This window comes from Triticum aestivum, chromosome 3B, assembly GCF_018294505.1.
Source record: "Triticum aestivum cultivar Chinese Spring chromosome 3B, IWGSC CS RefSeq v2.1, whole genome shotgun sequence".
NCBI classification, from domain to species: domain Eukaryota; kingdom Viridiplantae; phylum Streptophyta; class Magnoliopsida; order Poales; family Poaceae; genus Triticum; species Triticum aestivum.
The window spans coordinates 360,637,981-360,656,575 of NC_057801.1; the positions used below are offsets into that span (position 1 = coordinate 360,637,981).

The window sequence follows — 18,595 nt, forward strand, 5'->3', positions numbered from 1 at the left end:
AAGCACCGCAAGTGACCAAGGTCTTCTGGGATCACGTCATCAAGCTCCACGGCATTCCGAGCTCCATCGTCTCCGACCGCGACCGCGTCTTCACCAACGCGCTCCAGGGCGGGAGCTCTTCGCCAGCGCGAGCACCAAGTTGCTCGACTCCACGGCGTACCACCCACAGACGGACGGCCAGAGCGAGAGGGTCAACCAATGCATGGAGATGTACCTGCGGTGCACGGTGCACAACGAGCCCTGGCAATGGAGGCGTTGACTACCCACGGCGGAGTTCTGGTACAATTCGTCCTTTCACTTGTCCATCACATGCTCTCCCTTCAAGGCGCTCTACGGAGTCGATCCCAACCTTGGCGCCATGGCACTCTAGAATGACAAGTCTGCGCCGGTCATCGATGGCGAGCCCTGGGACTGGGGAGTGCACACGACACGTCTGCGCGAGCACATTCTGCGCGCCCAGCACCGTTTCAAGAAGCAGGCCGATCAGAACCGCACTGAGCGTTCCTTCAAAGTTGGCGACTTCGTCCTCCTCAAGCTTCAGCCATATGCGCAGTCGTCCGTCGCCAACCGTCCCTGCGCCAAGCTGGCGTACAAGTTCTTTGGGCCGTCACTGTGCTGGACAAGATTGGCAAGCTGGCATACAAATTGGAGCTCCCGATGGACAGCAAGATCCACCCCGTCTTTCATGTGTCGCAGCTCAAGCCGTTCACCCCCAACTACACGCCGGTCTTCTCCGAGCTCCCACGGCCCCCAGATCTCGCCGGACACGATAACGAGCCCGTGGAGATTGTGGAGCGACGCATGGTCAAGCGTGGCAACAGTGCTCTCGTGCAGATCAAGGTCCGTTGGACGAACGACAACACATCGACGACCTGGGAGGACTACAACACTCTCCGTCGCCGCTTTCCACAAGCTCCAGTGCGGGACAAACCTCCGGGCGACGACATCGAGCAGCACGCATCTTCTGAAGAGGACGCCGTTCTAAAGGAGTGGGGAATGTCACACCCGCATCACCAGTGGTTGATGCGATGGACGTGTGATGGTGGGACCCCCGCTGCCATGTGGCATGGGCCCATCCGCGTGTGTGAGCGACTGGGTATATAGTCAGCTGTAGCCAGTAGGCAAGGCATGCGTGATTTGTATCTGAACTGGATTCCTCGCCTACTCTTTGTATCTCATCTTCCTTGGCAAGAAACCCTTCTTCCAAGCCCGATCTCATCCCCTTCCCTTCCCCGATCCAGATATGAGCAATTGGGTCTGTGACGGTATGGGTTTCTTACATTTTCATGAGCATACAACCTCATCTGCAACTGCATGTAAGTTGGTATATATAACTGAAAAGGCATGACAAGCACCAGAAAATAAGCTTAAAGCTAAAACAAAGTTTGCTTTTTCTTAGTTGATTCACCGAAACCTGAAACAAATTGGACTTCTAGTACCACTAGAACTGACAGCATGCTCAGGGAAGCTAACCTGCAAGGCTAAAACTCAATTTCTAGCCCTGCATTATTTGGAATTCTCCACATTATATCCAAGAAAATCTCCTTATTATGCAATTAATTCTGAACATACATATCCAAGAAAACTGTTTTTTATATTGCATGTCATGTATGTTATATCCAAGAAAACCTCTTTCTTATAACATATGTGGAAATTGTGCATGCTATTACTAGAATACGTTGAAACATTTCAGTACAGTCAACAATAAGAGCATCATTCTTGGAAATAAAGAGACCATTAGTGCCGCAACATGCACAAGTCCTCGCATCTTGTCAAGGCATTTGAATGGAACAGATCAATAGAATGGTTCACCAAAAATGCATCATACGTTCATACAACTTGCGTTATCAGCATTACCTGTGAGGAGCTGCTTGCTTTATTTTTAATGGTGCGAAGTTGATCAAGAGCATGAACACTATTGGAATGCGACGAGATAAATTTCTCATGCGAAGAATTTTGAGGATTTGCATGGAAATGATCATAATAATGTTCAAACAATGAATACAGCTCCTCCGAAGAATTCTGCTGACAAATTATGTATTATGTTCAAACACAAGGGAAAATATATCCAATAACTTGAACAGCATCTCTGATGATCATAGATACCTGATAGAGTGAGACAATATCTGTCGTCTCCATGTTGTACACAGCAAAGAATGCTAGGTTTTGATCAGTGCTCCGAGTAACCTAAAGAAATATATTAGAGTGTCTGCAATTAGATGGTGACAAGATGTGAATAAAATACTGGTAAGATGTCAGGAGAAAATAGATTTACCCCTCCATCGACACTACCAAACTTGATAAATAGGTGACGGCGATCCAAAAACTGTACCTGTTCCACCATCATGTTATAAACACGTCTTGCAAATATTATTTAGCAGAAAACAATGTGTTCAGTGAACAGCATAGTCCCCGTAAATACTTAGGTTACTGATAGCTAGCTAAAATGAACAACAAAAGCTGTAAGTGCAGAATATAAAACTTCAATCTAACAGAAAAAATGAAGGGATGACAGTAGGAGAAAAAAAATCTCACGTAGAAGACTGCAGAGAAGGCATAAGACTTCCAAAGTAAACCAGCCAAAACCAGGAACAAAAAGGAGACAAAACATAGGCTAGCCAATACTTAAGAATAACCAGAAGAGAGAAGAAAGAAAGAACTAAGGCAAAAGAAAAACAGAGCAAAATCCTACTGCTATTATGATTCATTTAAGCTAGTCTTGAAAGTATCTATAGGTACCTTCCATATGATAAGATCCACATAGTCTTGAAAGTGAAAATAAAATTTCTTCTTCAGATGCTGGACCCTCTGCAAACAAAAATTACAATTTCAAACAAGTAGAAACAAAACATTTTTCCTTCACAAGAAAGACCACACGACCAAGAAAGAAGGGGGAATAAGCAATTAAGCATAAGTTTGTTTCAACAATTCAAAAGATGCAAGATTGACTGTACACAATAATGACAGGGAGTGCGAATATTTCAGAAGTGGATGCAATAAATTAGAGATGATTTTAAGCATCATAATTGACGTTGTTAGTACTATACATATAGCCATGTAGTCTTTTATATTTACCCCATTGTATAAGGGGTTTCCTGCATCTTTATCTTTACCTAATAATAAAGGACGGAGGCTTTCATAGTTCTCTATCCGTCATCCCTTTAGATCCGTTAATTTTTGTGTCAAGCGCAAAGATCAACGACTCGGATCTATTACCTATTATTACAATGTATGCCACCGCCGAGCGACAAAACGGCTTGTTCGTTCTTTCTTTCTTTTTTTCCTTACTAAGTCTTTTTCTGCCACATCCCACGCACGACGCAGCCCACGCTGCCTAAAAAAACTCTCGACCCCCTCCTCTCCCTCTCCCTACCATCGCAGCCGCTGTTGACTAGATCGAGGTGCTAGCGGCCCGATGCACCTGGCGGCTACCGGATCCGGCCCCCCTTCGGATCCACTAGCTCGACGCTCTCCACCACCGCCATGTCCACCATGGCGGCCAGCAAGGTGTCCCTTGGCGTTCGGCCGTCCCCATACGGCGGTATCATGTCGGCGCCCCACATCCAGGTCTGCACTCTGACAGACCCTAGTGGTGGTTGTCTCTGAAATTGCAAGAGATCGAAGAAAAACAAGCAATTCGGTGGGAGATTTGAGGTTTGATTCACTCAGATCCGATGCAAGGTAGCTAGGGTTTTCGCCAGCCGGAACACGGCGGCTGCGAGGGCCAAGCCCAGATTAATCCTGAATGCCCTCTCCACAAGCCGGAGAGGGGTTTATAAAGCAAAATTCAGAGTAAAAGTAGATAGTGACATGTTCGACAGGTAAAAGACAGCGCGGTAACTTTTAAAAAGTAGGTCGCGACGATGCTGGCCGTCCAGATGGAGATCGACGGTTGTGGGCACACTTGAATCGGCGAAGCGGTAAGTTCTCCTCCGGGTCGTCAGATCACGGATCGACGGTCGTAGCTTCTCCAGGCAATAGCTGATGGTACTGTGGCTCGTCATGTGAACTGCTACAGTTGGCGGGCCTGACAATTCCCCCCTACTAACAACAGACTTGCCCTCAAGGATGGAAATCAGGAAAGATCTTCTGGATAAAAGCCGCATCTTCCCAAGTTGCATTCTCCACTGGTAAGTTCAGCCACTTGATGTGCCACTGCACCACTGGGATGCTGATGTCTCCCTGAACTCTTGGGATCAACCTTCTGTCAAGCAGAGTTTCAGGTTGGATGAGTATGTGCCCCTGCTCATCAAGGAGAGGTAATGCTGGGTTTGGCACAGCTTCAGGCCCAATGTGCTTTTTGAGTTGGCTGACATGAAAAGTGGGGTAAAGTTGACAACCCTCAGGTAGAAGGAGGCGATAAGCTACAACTCCAATTCTTTCCATGACTCTGAAAGGACCATAGTATTTGGAATGAAGTTTCAAGTGTCTGTGTATGCTTAAACTGGTGTGCCTGTATGGTTGCAATTTGACATAGACTATATCTCCCACTGCCAGCTGTCTTTCAGATCTCTTCTTGTCAGCAAAGAACTTCATTCTTTCTTGTGCCTTAAGCAAATTGTCCTTAATCTGTTGTGCTATTGTATCTCTGTCCAGTTGAGCTTGGTAATCATCTCCCTCTACTGGTGGTAGCATCAATTCTGCAATCAGAGGGGGTGGTCTTGCATATAAGGCTTGAAAAGGGGTCATTTTCAAGGATGTGTGGAATGTGGTGTTGTACCACCATTCAGCCATGGACAACCATGAGTGCCACTTCCTGGGGTGAGCAAAAGCCATGCATCTCAGGTAGTTTTCCAGGCACTGGTTCACTCTTTCTGTTTGCCCATCAGTTTGGGGGTGGTAGGAAGTGCTCAAGTGTAGCTTTACTCCCATTTTGTTGAACAGATGTTGCCACAGGTGACTGGTGAATATCCTGTCCCTGTCAGTTACAATGACAGAAGGCAAACCATGTAGTCTAAATATATTGTCAGTGAAGGCTTGTGCTACTGTCTTGACAGTAATGGGGTGTCTCATAGCAATAAAGTGAGCATATTTAATGAAACGGTCAACCACCACAAGTATCATGTCCTTATGCTCAGACTTGGGCAATCCTTCCACAAAATCCATGCTAATGTGGGTCCAGGCAAAATCAGGAACTGGCAGTGGCTGTAACAACCCAGGAGGGTGTACATGTTGAGCTTTGTGTAGCTGACAGACAGGGCATTGCTGGACAAAGGTTTGGACTGCTTTTCTCATTCCTGGCCATGTGAAAAGGATTTTCAATCTGTGATAAGTTGCTCTTTCACCAGAGTGTCCTCCCAGTTCAGACTTATGAAAAGAAGTGAGCAGAGAGTTTTTCAGTGCACTGTTATTGCCAATCAGGATTTTTCCTTTGTATCTTAGGACTCCACTAGTTAGGGTGTAAGGAGGTTGAGCAGCTGGGTCTATTGCTAGTTTAGCAAGTAGATCAGAGCATTTTGTATCCCCTTTGTAGCTGTTCACCACTTCAGTTATCCAAGTAGGAATTGCAGTACTTGACCCCAAAGCAAGTAAAGCATATTTAACTCTGGAGAGAGCATCAGCCACTCTATTCTCTTTTCCTTTTTTGTATTCTACTCTGAAGTTGTAACCCATGAGTTTAATGAGAAGTTTGTGCTGAATGCCTTCAGTAACTTTTTGCTCTTGTATGTATTTTAAACTCTGTTGGTCAGTTCTGATGATCAAGGAGGAGGAGGCAAAGTAATGCTTCCATTTTTAGTGCTTCTTTGTCATATGTGGACCAGGCAGCAGCTTTAGGGCCTAGTGCTTTGCTCATATAAGCAATAGGTTGTCCATTCTGCATCAGTACTGCTCCTATCCCATAGCCAGAAGCATCAGCTTCCAAAACAAAAGGCAAGGAGAAATTTGGTAGGGCCAGAACTGGAGCAGATGTCATTTTGTCCTTTAGTTGCTAAAAAGCAGTTGCTTGTGTATCAGTTCATTGAAATCCATCCTTTTTCAATGCATCAAACAGTGGCTTACAGATCACCCCATAACTCTGAACAAACCTTCTGTAGTACCCTGCTAAGCCCAGAAAACTTCTCGATTGTGTCACATTTTGAGGAGTGGGCCAGTTAATGATTGCTTCTACTTTGGCAGGGTCTGTGGATACTCCTTTGTCAGAGATCACATATCCCAAATACTCTACTTGGTTTTGTGCAAAAGTGCACTTAGAGAGCTTTGCATATAGTTGATGTTTCCTGAGTGCTTCCAATACTAGAGTCACATGTTCCAAGTGCTCCTTATATGTTTTACTGAAAATGAGGATGTCATCAAAGAAAACTAACACACAATCTCTCAGGAGGGGTCCCAATACAGTTTGCATGAGTTCTGTAAAGGAAGGTGGGCCATTTGTCACTCCAAATGGCATGACAAGGAACTCAAACAGGCCAATGTGTGTGCTAAAGGCAGTTTTTTCAATATCTCCTTCTTTCATCCTGATTTGATGATAACCACTTCTGAGGTCCAACTTGGTAAAAATCTTTGCTCCATTAAGTTCATCCAGTACGTCTTCTATCATTGGTATGGGATACTTGTTCTTGATGGTGTGGGCATTTAATCTTCTGTAATCAATGCATAACCTCCAAGTCAGGTCCTTTTTCTTGACCAAGATGGCTGGAGAAGAATATGGACCGTGACTTAATCTAATTATCCCTTTTTGCAGAAGGTCTTTAATAATTTCCTCTAGAGCATTTTTCTGGTGATGTGGTAGCCTGTATCCTCTTTGGTTTATAACTGGGGCTCCAGGTTCTAAGTTGATTGCATGGTCACAATCTCTCTTTGGAGGTAGACCAGTGGGCTCTTCAAACACATCATGGAAATTCTCTAAGATTGTCTTAATTCCAGGCTGTTTGACAGATTCATGGATGGTTTCAAGCTGCACTGGTTGCATCCACATCAGGGCTCCAGTGAGCATGTCCTCCATTATATTTTCCATATCTTGTAACAATGGAGAGCAGGGACTTGTTGGCAAACTTTCATCCAGGAATGTGATGTGTTCTCCATTAGAGAGTTTGACTCCTAGCTGCATGTTAGGGAGATCAAAAGTGACAGGACTATGTTTATACATCCAGTCAACTCCAAGAATGAGATCATATCCTGTAAGTTTCAACATTCTGAAATCAGATACTAGTTCCACTCCCTGGATAGTGTACTTGGTGTTGCAAAGAGAAAATTCACTGTATAATTTGCCCCCATTTGCTACAGTCACTTGGACCTGTTTACTGGTGTTGCAGGGCAACCAGATTTGGCTGCCAGAGCAGGGAAAATGAAAGTTGTGGTGCTTCCACTACTGTGATCCAGTATGCATTGAGTATGGATTAGTATTTGGTATGCTTGCAAATGCTTATTTATTGCTTGCACCAGAGATGCCAACAAGTTGCTATTGAAAATTCAAATATACTGTCAGGAAAATGTAAAAAACACACGCGCGCTGGTCTCAACTAGCTCTACCCTGCTGTCACCGCCCTCCCCTAAGAGCATTCAACCCTACGGCAGAGCTGGTTCTGCACCCCGAGCACTCAACCCTACGACGGAGCTGGTTCTGCATACTGTCATTTTCTCCCGTTGCAATGCACGGGCTCAAAGCAACTTTGTTTGCCAGTTCAGTTTAGTAGCGCATGTTCTCATGATCGCATGTGTTGTTTATTCCACCAAAGAAACATGTATGCAGTTTTTGGATTTGTTTGAAGTTCATAAGATATTGTAGGAATCGCGCGATCATGAACTTGATGCCATATCCAAGAAAGGTGAGGCTGCTTCGGGAGGGCGTGCGTGAGCCGTACTTTGGTGAGTGGCAGTCACGCCGATTGATAAGCCGCATTTTGATTTGTATCACTACCACTGGCTTGATCTGCGGAGCCGTACTAAGTTTTGGAATAATATTGTTCTTTGTCAATGTGAACAAATTGTATTACCCTGCTGCTGAGTGGTTTCTCGATAAATCTCAGTTCGTTTCCAATGGGCAGATGATATTTTTTTGTAGTAATATATGTTGAACGGTAATGTGTATATCATTCGGTGATCTGTTAACAAATTTAGATTTCTGTTGGAAATAATTATGTTTCATCTACTATGCTCCAAATTTGAAGGTTGATGTTATACAAATTTTACCGAATTAACACAAATATTGGTTGAGAGAAATTTTTCATTATGTAACAGTGCACGAACATCAGGAAGCAATTTGTGGAATGCAGCCCTTACGTCTAGCTCGACAATATTACTTTTTTGAGTTATAAATGTTCTCTTGTACCGGTGTGGTTCAATGGCAATGCGGTGACCGAATCCATCACCTTGACCACGTCACGTGTTATGACAAGGTGAACGGCCTACGTCCGTGACGGCGAAAATGAGGATCCCTACGAAACAAATGGGTTACCTTCTTCAAGTGGATGAAGCAGATTGTGTGTGTGGTGATGGGTTGTGATGTTATTTTTCTCCCGTTGTGCACAGGAATGTTTGCTAGTATTTCCTACACCTGTACATGCTAGCCTATGGCCCCATGGGAATACAAGATGCATATTCCTAACATGGTATTAGAGCCCTAGGGTTTTTTTTCGCACGCCGCAACTCATGCTCGATCCCGTCGTGCGCCGCCGCTTCTTCTCTGAACGGTTGCTGCTGTGTTCCTCTCCTCCCGATCCGCTGCATACTACGCCAGGCCACTCATCACGCGTCGCCCCGCCCCGCTCATCTACGCCCGAAGGCCTCCACGTGCCAGGTCGCTGCTCCCTCACGAGAGCTTCATCCGAGCGCGCGTGTTCTGCTCGAAGCCTGGCCTGATTCCATGACGCCCATCTGCCCGTGGAGTGTGCCTGCACATGACTTGTGCTTTGCTCACCTGTTGCTTCTGCACCACCCGTGAAGGGTGTGACGTGTGTTCACGCTCGTGCACTTGCCCAGACAAATTCTGCCAAAGCCTCCTGTGCCGCTGTGATCTGCTCTGCTCCGCAGCTGCCTGCTCCGGCTGTCTTAGCTCGGCTGTTGGGTCTTCGCGAGTAGAGAGAGAGAGAGAGATGTTTTCCTTAGGTACGCATGTCCCTTGCTACCCGTCTCCTGACGGTGTTCCCTTCACTACTTCCGTCTCGCACATGCGTCGTTCCTCGGTGCTTGATGCTCGTCCACCCCTTTGGCGTCTTCTACAGGTTATGTTGGTCGCTCTTCAGTGACTCCTCTCTCGACCTCCGCACATTGTGATTGTCGTTCTACACCGACTCCTCTCGCGACTTCCACCAGTGCTTGTCGCTCTACATCGACTCCTCTCGCGACTTTCCCCGACAGTGTTGGTGTATATGGCTCCATGGACCACCTCGCACACGCGTCTTCCCTTGGCACTTGGTGCTTGCCTGCATACGGCCTCGTCTCCTTCATCAGCTTTTGCGAACACTACTGGTTATGCTACACCGCCACATCTAGTGGCTTCCAGAGGTGGTGGTGGCCGCTCCTTCCCCGGTGTTGCTACGTCGCCTAATCCGGATGTGTACTTCACTGAGCAGGAGATTGCGTGACTTCGCGACCTGTTGGCTACCTCCGGCTCTCTATTGTCGAGTGCATCTACGCCGACTTCTTCAGTTGAGCTCTTGACTGAGCAAGAGATTACATGACTTCGATGCCTGCGACCTGCATCTTCCGTTCTCCATCGACAGGTACTGCTAGTTCTGCTACCGACTCTTCTGGCATTGTGAGACCACCTTCTACACACGCAGGTACATCTCCGTGTGACTCATGATTCATCCACCTTGCCATCCATTCCATCTCTCGACTCTTGTTCATGTTATTACTGCCTATGGTACTTCTCTCCCGCTTACTAGCCGAGGCGTTCTTAGCACTTCATCTTTTCATGTTCCTGAAGTTGCTCATGTTCCTCGACTTACCATGCAGCTCCTTTTTGGTGGTCAGATTGTTGACTCTAGTTATAGGGTCATTCTCTACTTTGACTCATGTTCCGTTCTGGACCGTCACACTGGTGTTCTCCTTGGTGCTGGCCCTCGACACCGTGACTCCCAGGGTCTTTGGGAGCTTGACTGGCTACACCTTCCCTCCACTGCCACCGCTGCCAGTCTTTCCGCCTCTGTTGCCATGTCTACCAGCTCTTTTCAGCAGTGGCATCATCGCCTTGGTCACTTGTGTGGCTCTCGTCTCTCATCTTTAGTTCAATGTGGTCTTCTTGGACCCGTCTCCGACGGTGTGTCTTTAGACTGTTGGAACTAATCTTGCTATTAGTGCTAAGTTTAGATTATTTCTTGTTTTTGAGTCATGCATGTAGTTCCAGCTGCGACAGGTGTGCACGTCAGAGTTGTGCTTCACGTGTACACAGATGCAAAGCTAATCTGTTTAGGTAGTTGCATGCCTAGTTAGTACTAGGAAAGGATTCAGTCAGAGGCCTGCACGGATAAGTCGTGTTGGTTGTTGGAGTGATTCCATGAGTAGGATAAGGCCTGATAGTGCATGCATAAGTTAGTGGGATTAGTTGCCCGAGAGAGGTGGCTGGCAAGTGCGTGTATGGTCTTGTATATATATGCGTCAATGAGCGATGAGAAAAGTGGCCCGGAGGGCTGAGAAAAAATGTAACACTTGTGATTGCCAAGGAAGTGCCTCACGGCAAAGCTAGTTGGCTCTCTTCCTTGGTGTGTGAGTGTGTGTGTTTCTCGGTTTCTTCCATGGTTTGCGTCCTTGAGAGAAACAAGAGGAAGAGAGAGTTGTTGAGGTAGAAGAAGCGGCGCTGCGAGGAGGGGGCGCCAACATAGACTGCCAGGGTTGTCGTCTTGGTAAACAGGTCCGGTTACCTTATCGTCATAGCGACACTGTATCTCAGCGTCCTTTCGACCTTGTTCACTCTGATGTCTGGGGTCCATCTCTCCCTTTGCCTCGAAAGGGGGTCATCGCTACTATATTATCTTTATAGATGATTTCTCTCGCCACCCCTGGATATATTTCATGTCTTCTCATAGTGAGGTCTTATCTATCTATAAGTGTTTTGCTGCCATGGTTCACACTCAATTCTCTATGCCTATTCATGTGCTTCGTGCTGACTCTGCTGGAGAGTATATCTCCAAGATGTTGCTTCTTGTCCTGGTACTCATGCTCGGAATGGTGTCGCTGCGCACAAGCATTGTCACCTTCTTGAGACGGCCCGTGCGATGATGAGCGCCGCCTCTCTTCCGCCTCACTTTTGGGTTGAGGCTGTCTCCACTTCCACCTATCTCATCAACCTTCAGCCGTCCAATGCTCTATAGGGTTGCGTTCCTTCAGAACTTCTCTTTGATCGTTCTCCTAATTACTCGGCACTTCGTTTGTTTGGTTGTGTTTGCTATGTTCTTCCCGCCCCTCATGAACGCACCAAACTGTCTACTCAGTCTGTTGAGTGTGTCTTCTTAGGTTATAGCGATGAGCATAAGGGTTATCGTTGTTGGGATCCTGTCGGTCGTCGGATGCGTATTTCTCGGGATGTGACTTTTGATGAGTCTCGTCCCATCTACCCGCGTCCATCTTCCTTGGCCTTTTCAGTAGAGGATATATCTTTCCTCACTTTTCCTGACACGCTTATCACTCCAGTTAAGCCCTTGCCCGTCCGTCCTACTACCCCAGCTTCTCCGACTGTTGCAGATCCGTGCCACCATCTCCCATGGTTTCCTCACCTCGCTCGTCATAGGATTCTGCACCTTCGCCTCTCTCGGTGAATACTCCTGGTATTCTTCCATCTTTTCCGCAGTATTATACTCGTCATCGCAGTATTATACTCGTCATCTACATAATGTGGATGTGTCTACTGATGTGCCACCTTCCTCGTCTCAGCCTACTTATGGGTTGCATCCTTGCCCGCTTCCGCCTGTTGATCGCCTTGGTTTTCCACGCGCTGGTGTTGTTGTTCTTGAGCCGACTTCTTATCGTCAAGCTGTTGTTCATCCCGAGTGGCAGTTTGCGATGGCAGAGGAGCTTGTTGCTCTTGAGCACACAGACACGTGGGATCTTGTTTCTCTTCCTCCCGGTGTTCGCCCCATCACTTGTGAGTCTACAAGGTTAAGACTCGCTCTGATGGTTCTCTTGAGCGTTACAAAGCTCGTCTAGTGGCTTGTGGCTTTCAACAGGAGCATGGTCGTGATTACGATGAGATTTTTGCTCTTGTGGCCCATATGACCACTGTTCGCACACTTCTTGCCATGGCCTTTGTTCGCCACTGGTTTGTGTCTCAGCTTGATGTTAAGAATGCCTTTCTTAATGGTGAGCTGCGTGAAGCGGTTTACATGCAGCCCCCACCTGGGTATTCTGTTCCTGATGGCATGGTATGCCGTCTTCGTCGCTCTCTCTATGGACTTAAGCAAGCCCCTCGCGCTTGGTTTGAGCATTTTGCCTCTATGGTGACCGCTGCTGGTTTTTCAACGAGTGCTCATGATCCAGCGTTGTTTGTCCATCTTTCTACTCTTGGTCGAACTCTTCTTCTTCTCTACGTTGATGACATGATTATCACTGGCAGTATATTGTCTTTGTGAAGGCTCGTCTTAGTGAACAGTTTCTTATGTCGGATCTTGGCCCTCTTCGCTATTTTCTTTGGATAGAGGTCTCTTCTACCTCAGATGGCTTTTTTATTTCCCAGGAGAAGTATATCCAAGATCTTCTTGCTCGTGCTGCTCTTACTGATGAGCACATTGTTGAGACTCCCATGGAGCTCGATGTCCACCTTCGTGATACTGATGGTGACCCCTAGTCTGATCTGACGCGTTACCATCATCTTGTTCGGAGTCTTGTCTATCTAGTTGTCGCTCATCCAGATATCTCTTATGCAGTCCATCTTCTGAGTCAGTTTGTCTCTGCTCCCACTTCGATTCACTATAGTCACCTCCTTCGTGTTCTCCGATATCTTCAGGGCACGATCTCTCGTCGTCTGTTCTTTCCTCGCTCCAATTCCTTACGGCTTGAGGCCTATTCGGATGCTACCTGGACTAGTGATCCCTCAAATCGCCGTTCACGTTCTGCTTACCATGTTATTCTTGGTGGTTCTCTCATTGCCTAGAAGACGATGGAAGACGAAGAAATAGACTGCAGTTTCCCGTTCGAGTGCAGAGGTTGAGTTGCGAGTTATGGCTCTTTTGACTGCGGAGGCGACTTGGTTACGGTGGTTATTTTAGGACTTTGGTGTTTCTTTCACTACACCGACTCTGCTATTGTCTAATAGTACAGGTGCTATTAGCATTGCACATGACCCTGTGAAGCATGAGCTAACCAAGCATATTGGTGTTGATGCTTTCTATGTGCACGTTGATGTGCAGGATCAGGTTATTGCTCTTCAGTATGTGCCTTCCGAGTTACAGTTGGCGAATTTCTTTACGTAGACCCGGACTAGAGTGCAGCATGGCTTCTATCTCTCCAAACTCAGTGTTGTTCATCCACCATGAGTTTGAGGGAGGGTGTTAAGAGTACTATACATATAGCCATGTAGTCTTTTATATTTACCCCATTGTATAAGGGGTTTCCTGAATATTTCCTACACATGTACATGTATATATACCGGTCTATGGCCCCGTGAGAATACAAGTTGCATATTCCTAACAGACGTGAGGATTCAAAATATTGAGATCAACCTGGCAATAACTAAGCGAGTAAGAATGCAAAGTGCAGATCAAGATCACATAGCAAATAAATGTGTAAGATAGCTAAGTAGCTAACCAAAGCCTGATCAGGTTCCTCATTCCAAGTCTTGCGGAAAATAAATGATAGCAACCGTTGCTTGATGCCAGGAAGAAAAGAATTCCCCTGTGCAGCCTGCAAGCATAAACTCCATTATCAATTTCGTAGTTCACAAGTTCAATAACAGACAATTTCCAAAGTCTTGTTCAAGGATGACAGATTGCAGACATGAAGGTTTGCTACAGCCTCCAAAGGATATTTGCTGTATATAAGTGATGTGGGTAAAACAAGACTATTTTCAGACAACAATTAGAGAGGATGAACGAAAGAATATCAAACAATAATTTGAAATTCGATAGTAAACCAGAGATTTATAATGATATTGCCAGATAAACTAAAATTATATGTCTCGCTAAACCATGTGGTATGCTGCACACATGTTCTAAAAGTAATCGTATAACTGAGAACATGTTAACAAAGGTACGTCAAAACAGGCTAATAGGTAGATGCTGCGAACCGGAAGAAACAAATATGTGAAAATGAATGCAACCCATGTACAGACTGCAGACCAAGCAATCTTGAAAAAATACAAAGATTTGCATGTACCTGGCCATGTGAATAAAGAAATAGTTCGTCATCTTCCCGGCAAAATGCACCAATTCTCCGTACCTCAACAAGGCTGCCGGAATCTCGGATTTGTAGGACATGTATTGTTTGATATCGAAGAGAGACAATGCAAACCAGATCCTCATACAAGTAAGCACCAATACTATGAGCCAAATTGATAAAATCATTGCAGAAAGCTTTCTCGTCTAGTATTGCACCATCTTCTAACCTAATAACAAAAATACAGATGTGCTAATCCACCCAAATGTAGGAAAGCATGGTTACAGAATATATTTTAGTTTGAGTTAAAAGCTGCACTTCCTAAATCAGGACAAATAGATAACTGTACCTCACAAGATAGAAAGTTATTTTCTCAATTGATGGTACCCCGTGAATTGCACCATCAGTGGCACTTGAGTCATTACTTTGTGCAGTTGACGTTGCAAATAAGCCATATTGATGGCACTCCATGTAGAGGAAAAAGTCCTTACAAATGTACTCATTGCTGGATGCAAGTGAGATTGAGTAGAGCTGCTTAAAGAAACTGTCAAATCTCTCTGCATTGGCCGGAAGATCATGAGAATCACATTCTTCATGGCATGAAAACGTTAACCAGATGGGACGGTACACAATCAAATCTTGATGGTTTCGACTAAAGGCCACAAGATACTTGCCATCATCAGTGAACTTGCGAAACGAATAATCCGGGCAATCTATGTCGTATATAGTGTAACTTGGAACCAAATTCTCATAGAATTGTCTGACAGTATTAACCTGTCAACAATGGAAAAGGGAAGGAGAAGAAAAACCACTTAGATCTTCTTAAGTTGCATAATAAAAAGGTTGCAGAAATTTGCTCCATCACAAGGCCATAACCAAGACTCAATATAAAAAGCATGCTAGAACACCAAAGCATGTGAGTTCCAATAGTTATTACAGGAAGACAACACACATCAGTCATCAAAAAATATACAGCAACAAGTGTGAATTATGTCTACCTAAAAGAAAGATATGAGCCTACATTCTTGAACTTTAACTTTTGACAGTTACACTCCCCATCTTGGGTAATGAATATCTTCATCTAAAAGTATTGCCACAGCATCAAGTGTGCAGATTTTGTGCATGTTTCATCTATCCTAGATTATGGACACAGGCAATAACAAATTCATCAATGTTGCATGTATTTTTATTTTCAATCTCACACACTAGGCAATTGTTTACTTGTTTGCTCATGCTTGATAGGTGTTCTGCACAACATAACAACTCACCCAAAAAAATCTCAATTCAGAAGTCCCAAGGATTTTGCTGCATTATTCCTCACACTCAGTTTCAAGCTTGACATCCTACACCATTGTTTTGTTTTCTGAACCATAAACTAGTTAACTAAACTACTTGACATAGATAATTGTCTAAGTCATAGGGATAAGATAATCTTGCATCGCCCTGTTGTACAAATTATCCTAAAATTGTTAAGGTGATAGGTGGAATGTGTCAGTTCACTCCAACCATTGCCTACTTCATTTAACCTCTTTTTTTGTGACATTTCACTGCTTATGAGCTACTCCTCCGTTCCTAAATATAAGGCCTTTTAGAGATTCCAATATGGACTACATACACAGCAAAATGAGTGAATCTACACTCTAAAATATGTCTATATACATCCGTATGTACTAGTCCTTATTGAAATCTCTAAAAGGGCTTATATTTAGAAATGGAGGAAGTACTAGTTATTCACAAGGCTGACATTGTCGCATTAATATTTTACCATGTATGGCTTAATACCAGGAGTGTCATTAGCTCTAGACTCTAGATATCTCTGGCAAATATCTTAGCCACAGTTCTCATACTACAGCACAGACAGGAGTACCATAGTCAACAGTACAACCCCAAAAATGGGGCCTCACCCCACCCCAAAACCCCCCACAGGCCACAAAGGCTAATCACGTGTAGCAACGGCAACCACAGCGACACCACCCTCTGCCCGCCCTAACGCAAGGAAAGCAGCCGCATTCGACCGCCCTCCGCGTGCCCACAGTCGCAAGAGCACTACGCCTATCACCGATTCTGAGGGTTAGCGAGGCGGGAGGAAGGAGGAAGAAGCGTACGGTTGCGCCGGGGCGCGGAGAGAGGAACTGGCGGTCGAACACCCTGGAGGCAAGGTTGCCGCTGCGGAAGAAGCCCACCATCACTGCACCACCCGTGGCCGACGCCGGCGCCGAAGCATCGCACGCGCACGCGCCGGGGAGGGTGAGGGTGGGGGTTGGGCGGTGGGGATTATTACTATTTTCCGCTGGTGTGGAGGTGAGAGGGTGGGAAGGGGATTTTTGCTTCTTATGATGATCACTATTTATTTATCTCCATCTCTACTAGTACCTCCTGGTTTACTCGTCTTCTTTGTAATTTGTAACTAACTTTGATCATAAATTTGACCAACCAAATATATGTAGTATGTTATAGAACTTATATTGTTACATTCATATTTGAAAGAGGCTTCCAGTGGTACTATTTTTATGATATATAACTTATTTTTTATAGTTAAATTGAAGGTCAAAGTTTGACACAAAATACAAGAGGGACTAATAAATCCGAACGGAGGTAGTACCAATAAACAATCCAACATTATCTTCTTTAAATACACCCACAAGACGTGCACGAATCCATTACCACCGCATGATTAGATCCCTAAACTCGATCTAACAGCTAGGCTTAATCTAATCTGTTTTCTGGTGTGCGTTTTGTAATTTAGGTTATAACTTAGGTTGACTAACCGTGCTCCACCGAGGAAAATACGACGCGCTCATGTTCGCAACCCCTAAAATCACGCGTGAGGCATGCGAAAAAGGAAGTTGATCGCAATCCCCTCAATTTGTGTGATGCCTTGCTCGAAACAACTCCCCCCACTACCCATGTCGCCTGCCTTGCGCCCTAGAGCGCCGCCACCTGACCCTCCTCTTCCTCTGCCACCGACACCGCTGAAGCGACCAGTGAGTCGCCCTCTTCCACAGCGACCCCCGACGCCAACAGCACCTCCCACCCGTCCTGCCATCTTTCCCACGCAGCGGACAGCCAGATGAGGTAGAGCCGACGTCTCCCTCGTTCACCTACACCGCCGACGAGCTGCGACGGCGTCGTCTCGCCGTGCACGCCCTGATCTGGACGGCACCGCCAACCCCGTCGCCCTCCTCCCCTGGTTATCGAATCCAGCCGAGATTTGTCTCGACCGTTCATCACCTTCTCGCGCCTCCCACACCGGCCTCCATGGTTGTCCTCCTCTGCACTCAAACTCTGCCTATAAGCTTCATGTGCATCAGCGGGTTTGAGCCGACGATCTGGATCGAGTAGGTCGCAGGAGCTTGCCGGCAACACCCGATCTTTGTTCTGGTTTGAAGTTTGTCTGAGGTGATTTCTTCTCTGGATTTTTTTTTTGAAACATTAAAAACTACATTTTGAAATCGTTCATGCTAACTGAATTTTATCGATCCTACATTCATGAAAATTTATGGATAAGACAATCGTGGGTGTTTGCTTTCAGATGTTCTGGTGTATCAAATCCCTCTGAACATCCAGACATTGAGGTTCAAGCGATGCAAGATAGTTGGCATTCACGCTGGGGAGGAATGATCTCAGCTCAATCATCTCCAATTAGTCTTCTTTCTTGCTATCCAGGTCTTAAATGAGCAGACAGTCTTTGAACAAGGGGTGGATGGGAGTACACGATTTGGACCCTCTGCAGAATGAAACAATTTTGTGATACATAATTTACAATTTTCGGAACTTAAACACAGGTTCCCGTTGCGATTCCAATCACTACTGGAATCAAAAGATTTGTGGTCTACTAGCAGACGACAAAGAATGTCTTTGCCATCAGCCACGAGAAAGCAGATGGCAAAGAGGCAGCGGACGGCAAAGGAATGATTTGCAATCAGCTAATATTTTGCCGTCCGCTAGCTGACGGCAAAGCTTCTTTGCCGCCGCTAGCTGACGACAAAGAGGGTGTTTGGCCCACTGGTTGTTAAGCCCTAATGGGCCCCCTCTTTGATGTTTCGCCAGCAGACGGCAAAGAGTCCGTTGCCCTCAGCTTGCGGACGGCAAAGCTTCAAAATAAGATAATGTCCCACGCCCCCGCCGTCGCCCTCTCTCTTTCTCCTCTCCTCTCCTCTACGCCCAACGAGCACCGCCGCCGCCCCATCGCCCCACCACCCCGTCGTCCCACCGGCCCACCACCTCTCCGTCGTCGCCCCGTCGCCCCCCCTCCCCTCGCCCGGTAGCCACCCCCTCCGGTCGCTGCCCCCTCCCTGCCTCCCCACCCCCCTCCCGAGCCTCCCCGCTGCCGCCTCCATGCTGCAGC

General features: G+C 46.1%; 1 protein-coding gene across 3 annotated transcripts in view; it reads right to left on the reverse strand.

Moving 5' to 3' along the window:
• The window catches only part of LOC123069905 (light-mediated development protein DET1), a 36,001-nt gene extending 19,432 nt beyond the window's left edge, over window positions 1-16,569 (reverse strand). For all 3 annotated transcript variants that reach the window (XR_006433185.1, XM_044492874.1, XM_044492875.1), the window contains exons 1-8: window positions 16,353-16,569; window positions 14,597-15,021; window positions 14,248-14,476; window positions 13,681-13,776; window positions 2,740-2,808; window positions 2,276-2,332; window positions 2,107-2,187; window positions 1,858-2,022 (exon numbers count right to left, since the gene is read on the reverse strand). Coding sequence is in view for 2 of the 3 variants with exons in the window: in XM_044492874.1 (XP_044348809.1) it covers window positions 1,858-2,022; window positions 2,107-2,187; window positions 2,276-2,332; window positions 2,740-2,808; window positions 13,681-13,776; window positions 14,248-14,476; window positions 14,597-15,021; window positions 16,353-16,433 (1,203 nt within the window). In the remaining variant the exon portion in view is untranslated. The remainder of the gene's footprint in view (window positions 1-1,857; window positions 2,023-2,106; window positions 2,188-2,275; window positions 2,333-2,739; window positions 2,809-13,680; window positions 13,777-14,247; window positions 14,477-14,596; window positions 15,022-16,352) is intronic.
• Between the last annotated feature and the right edge of the window lie 2,026 nt (window positions 16,570-18,595).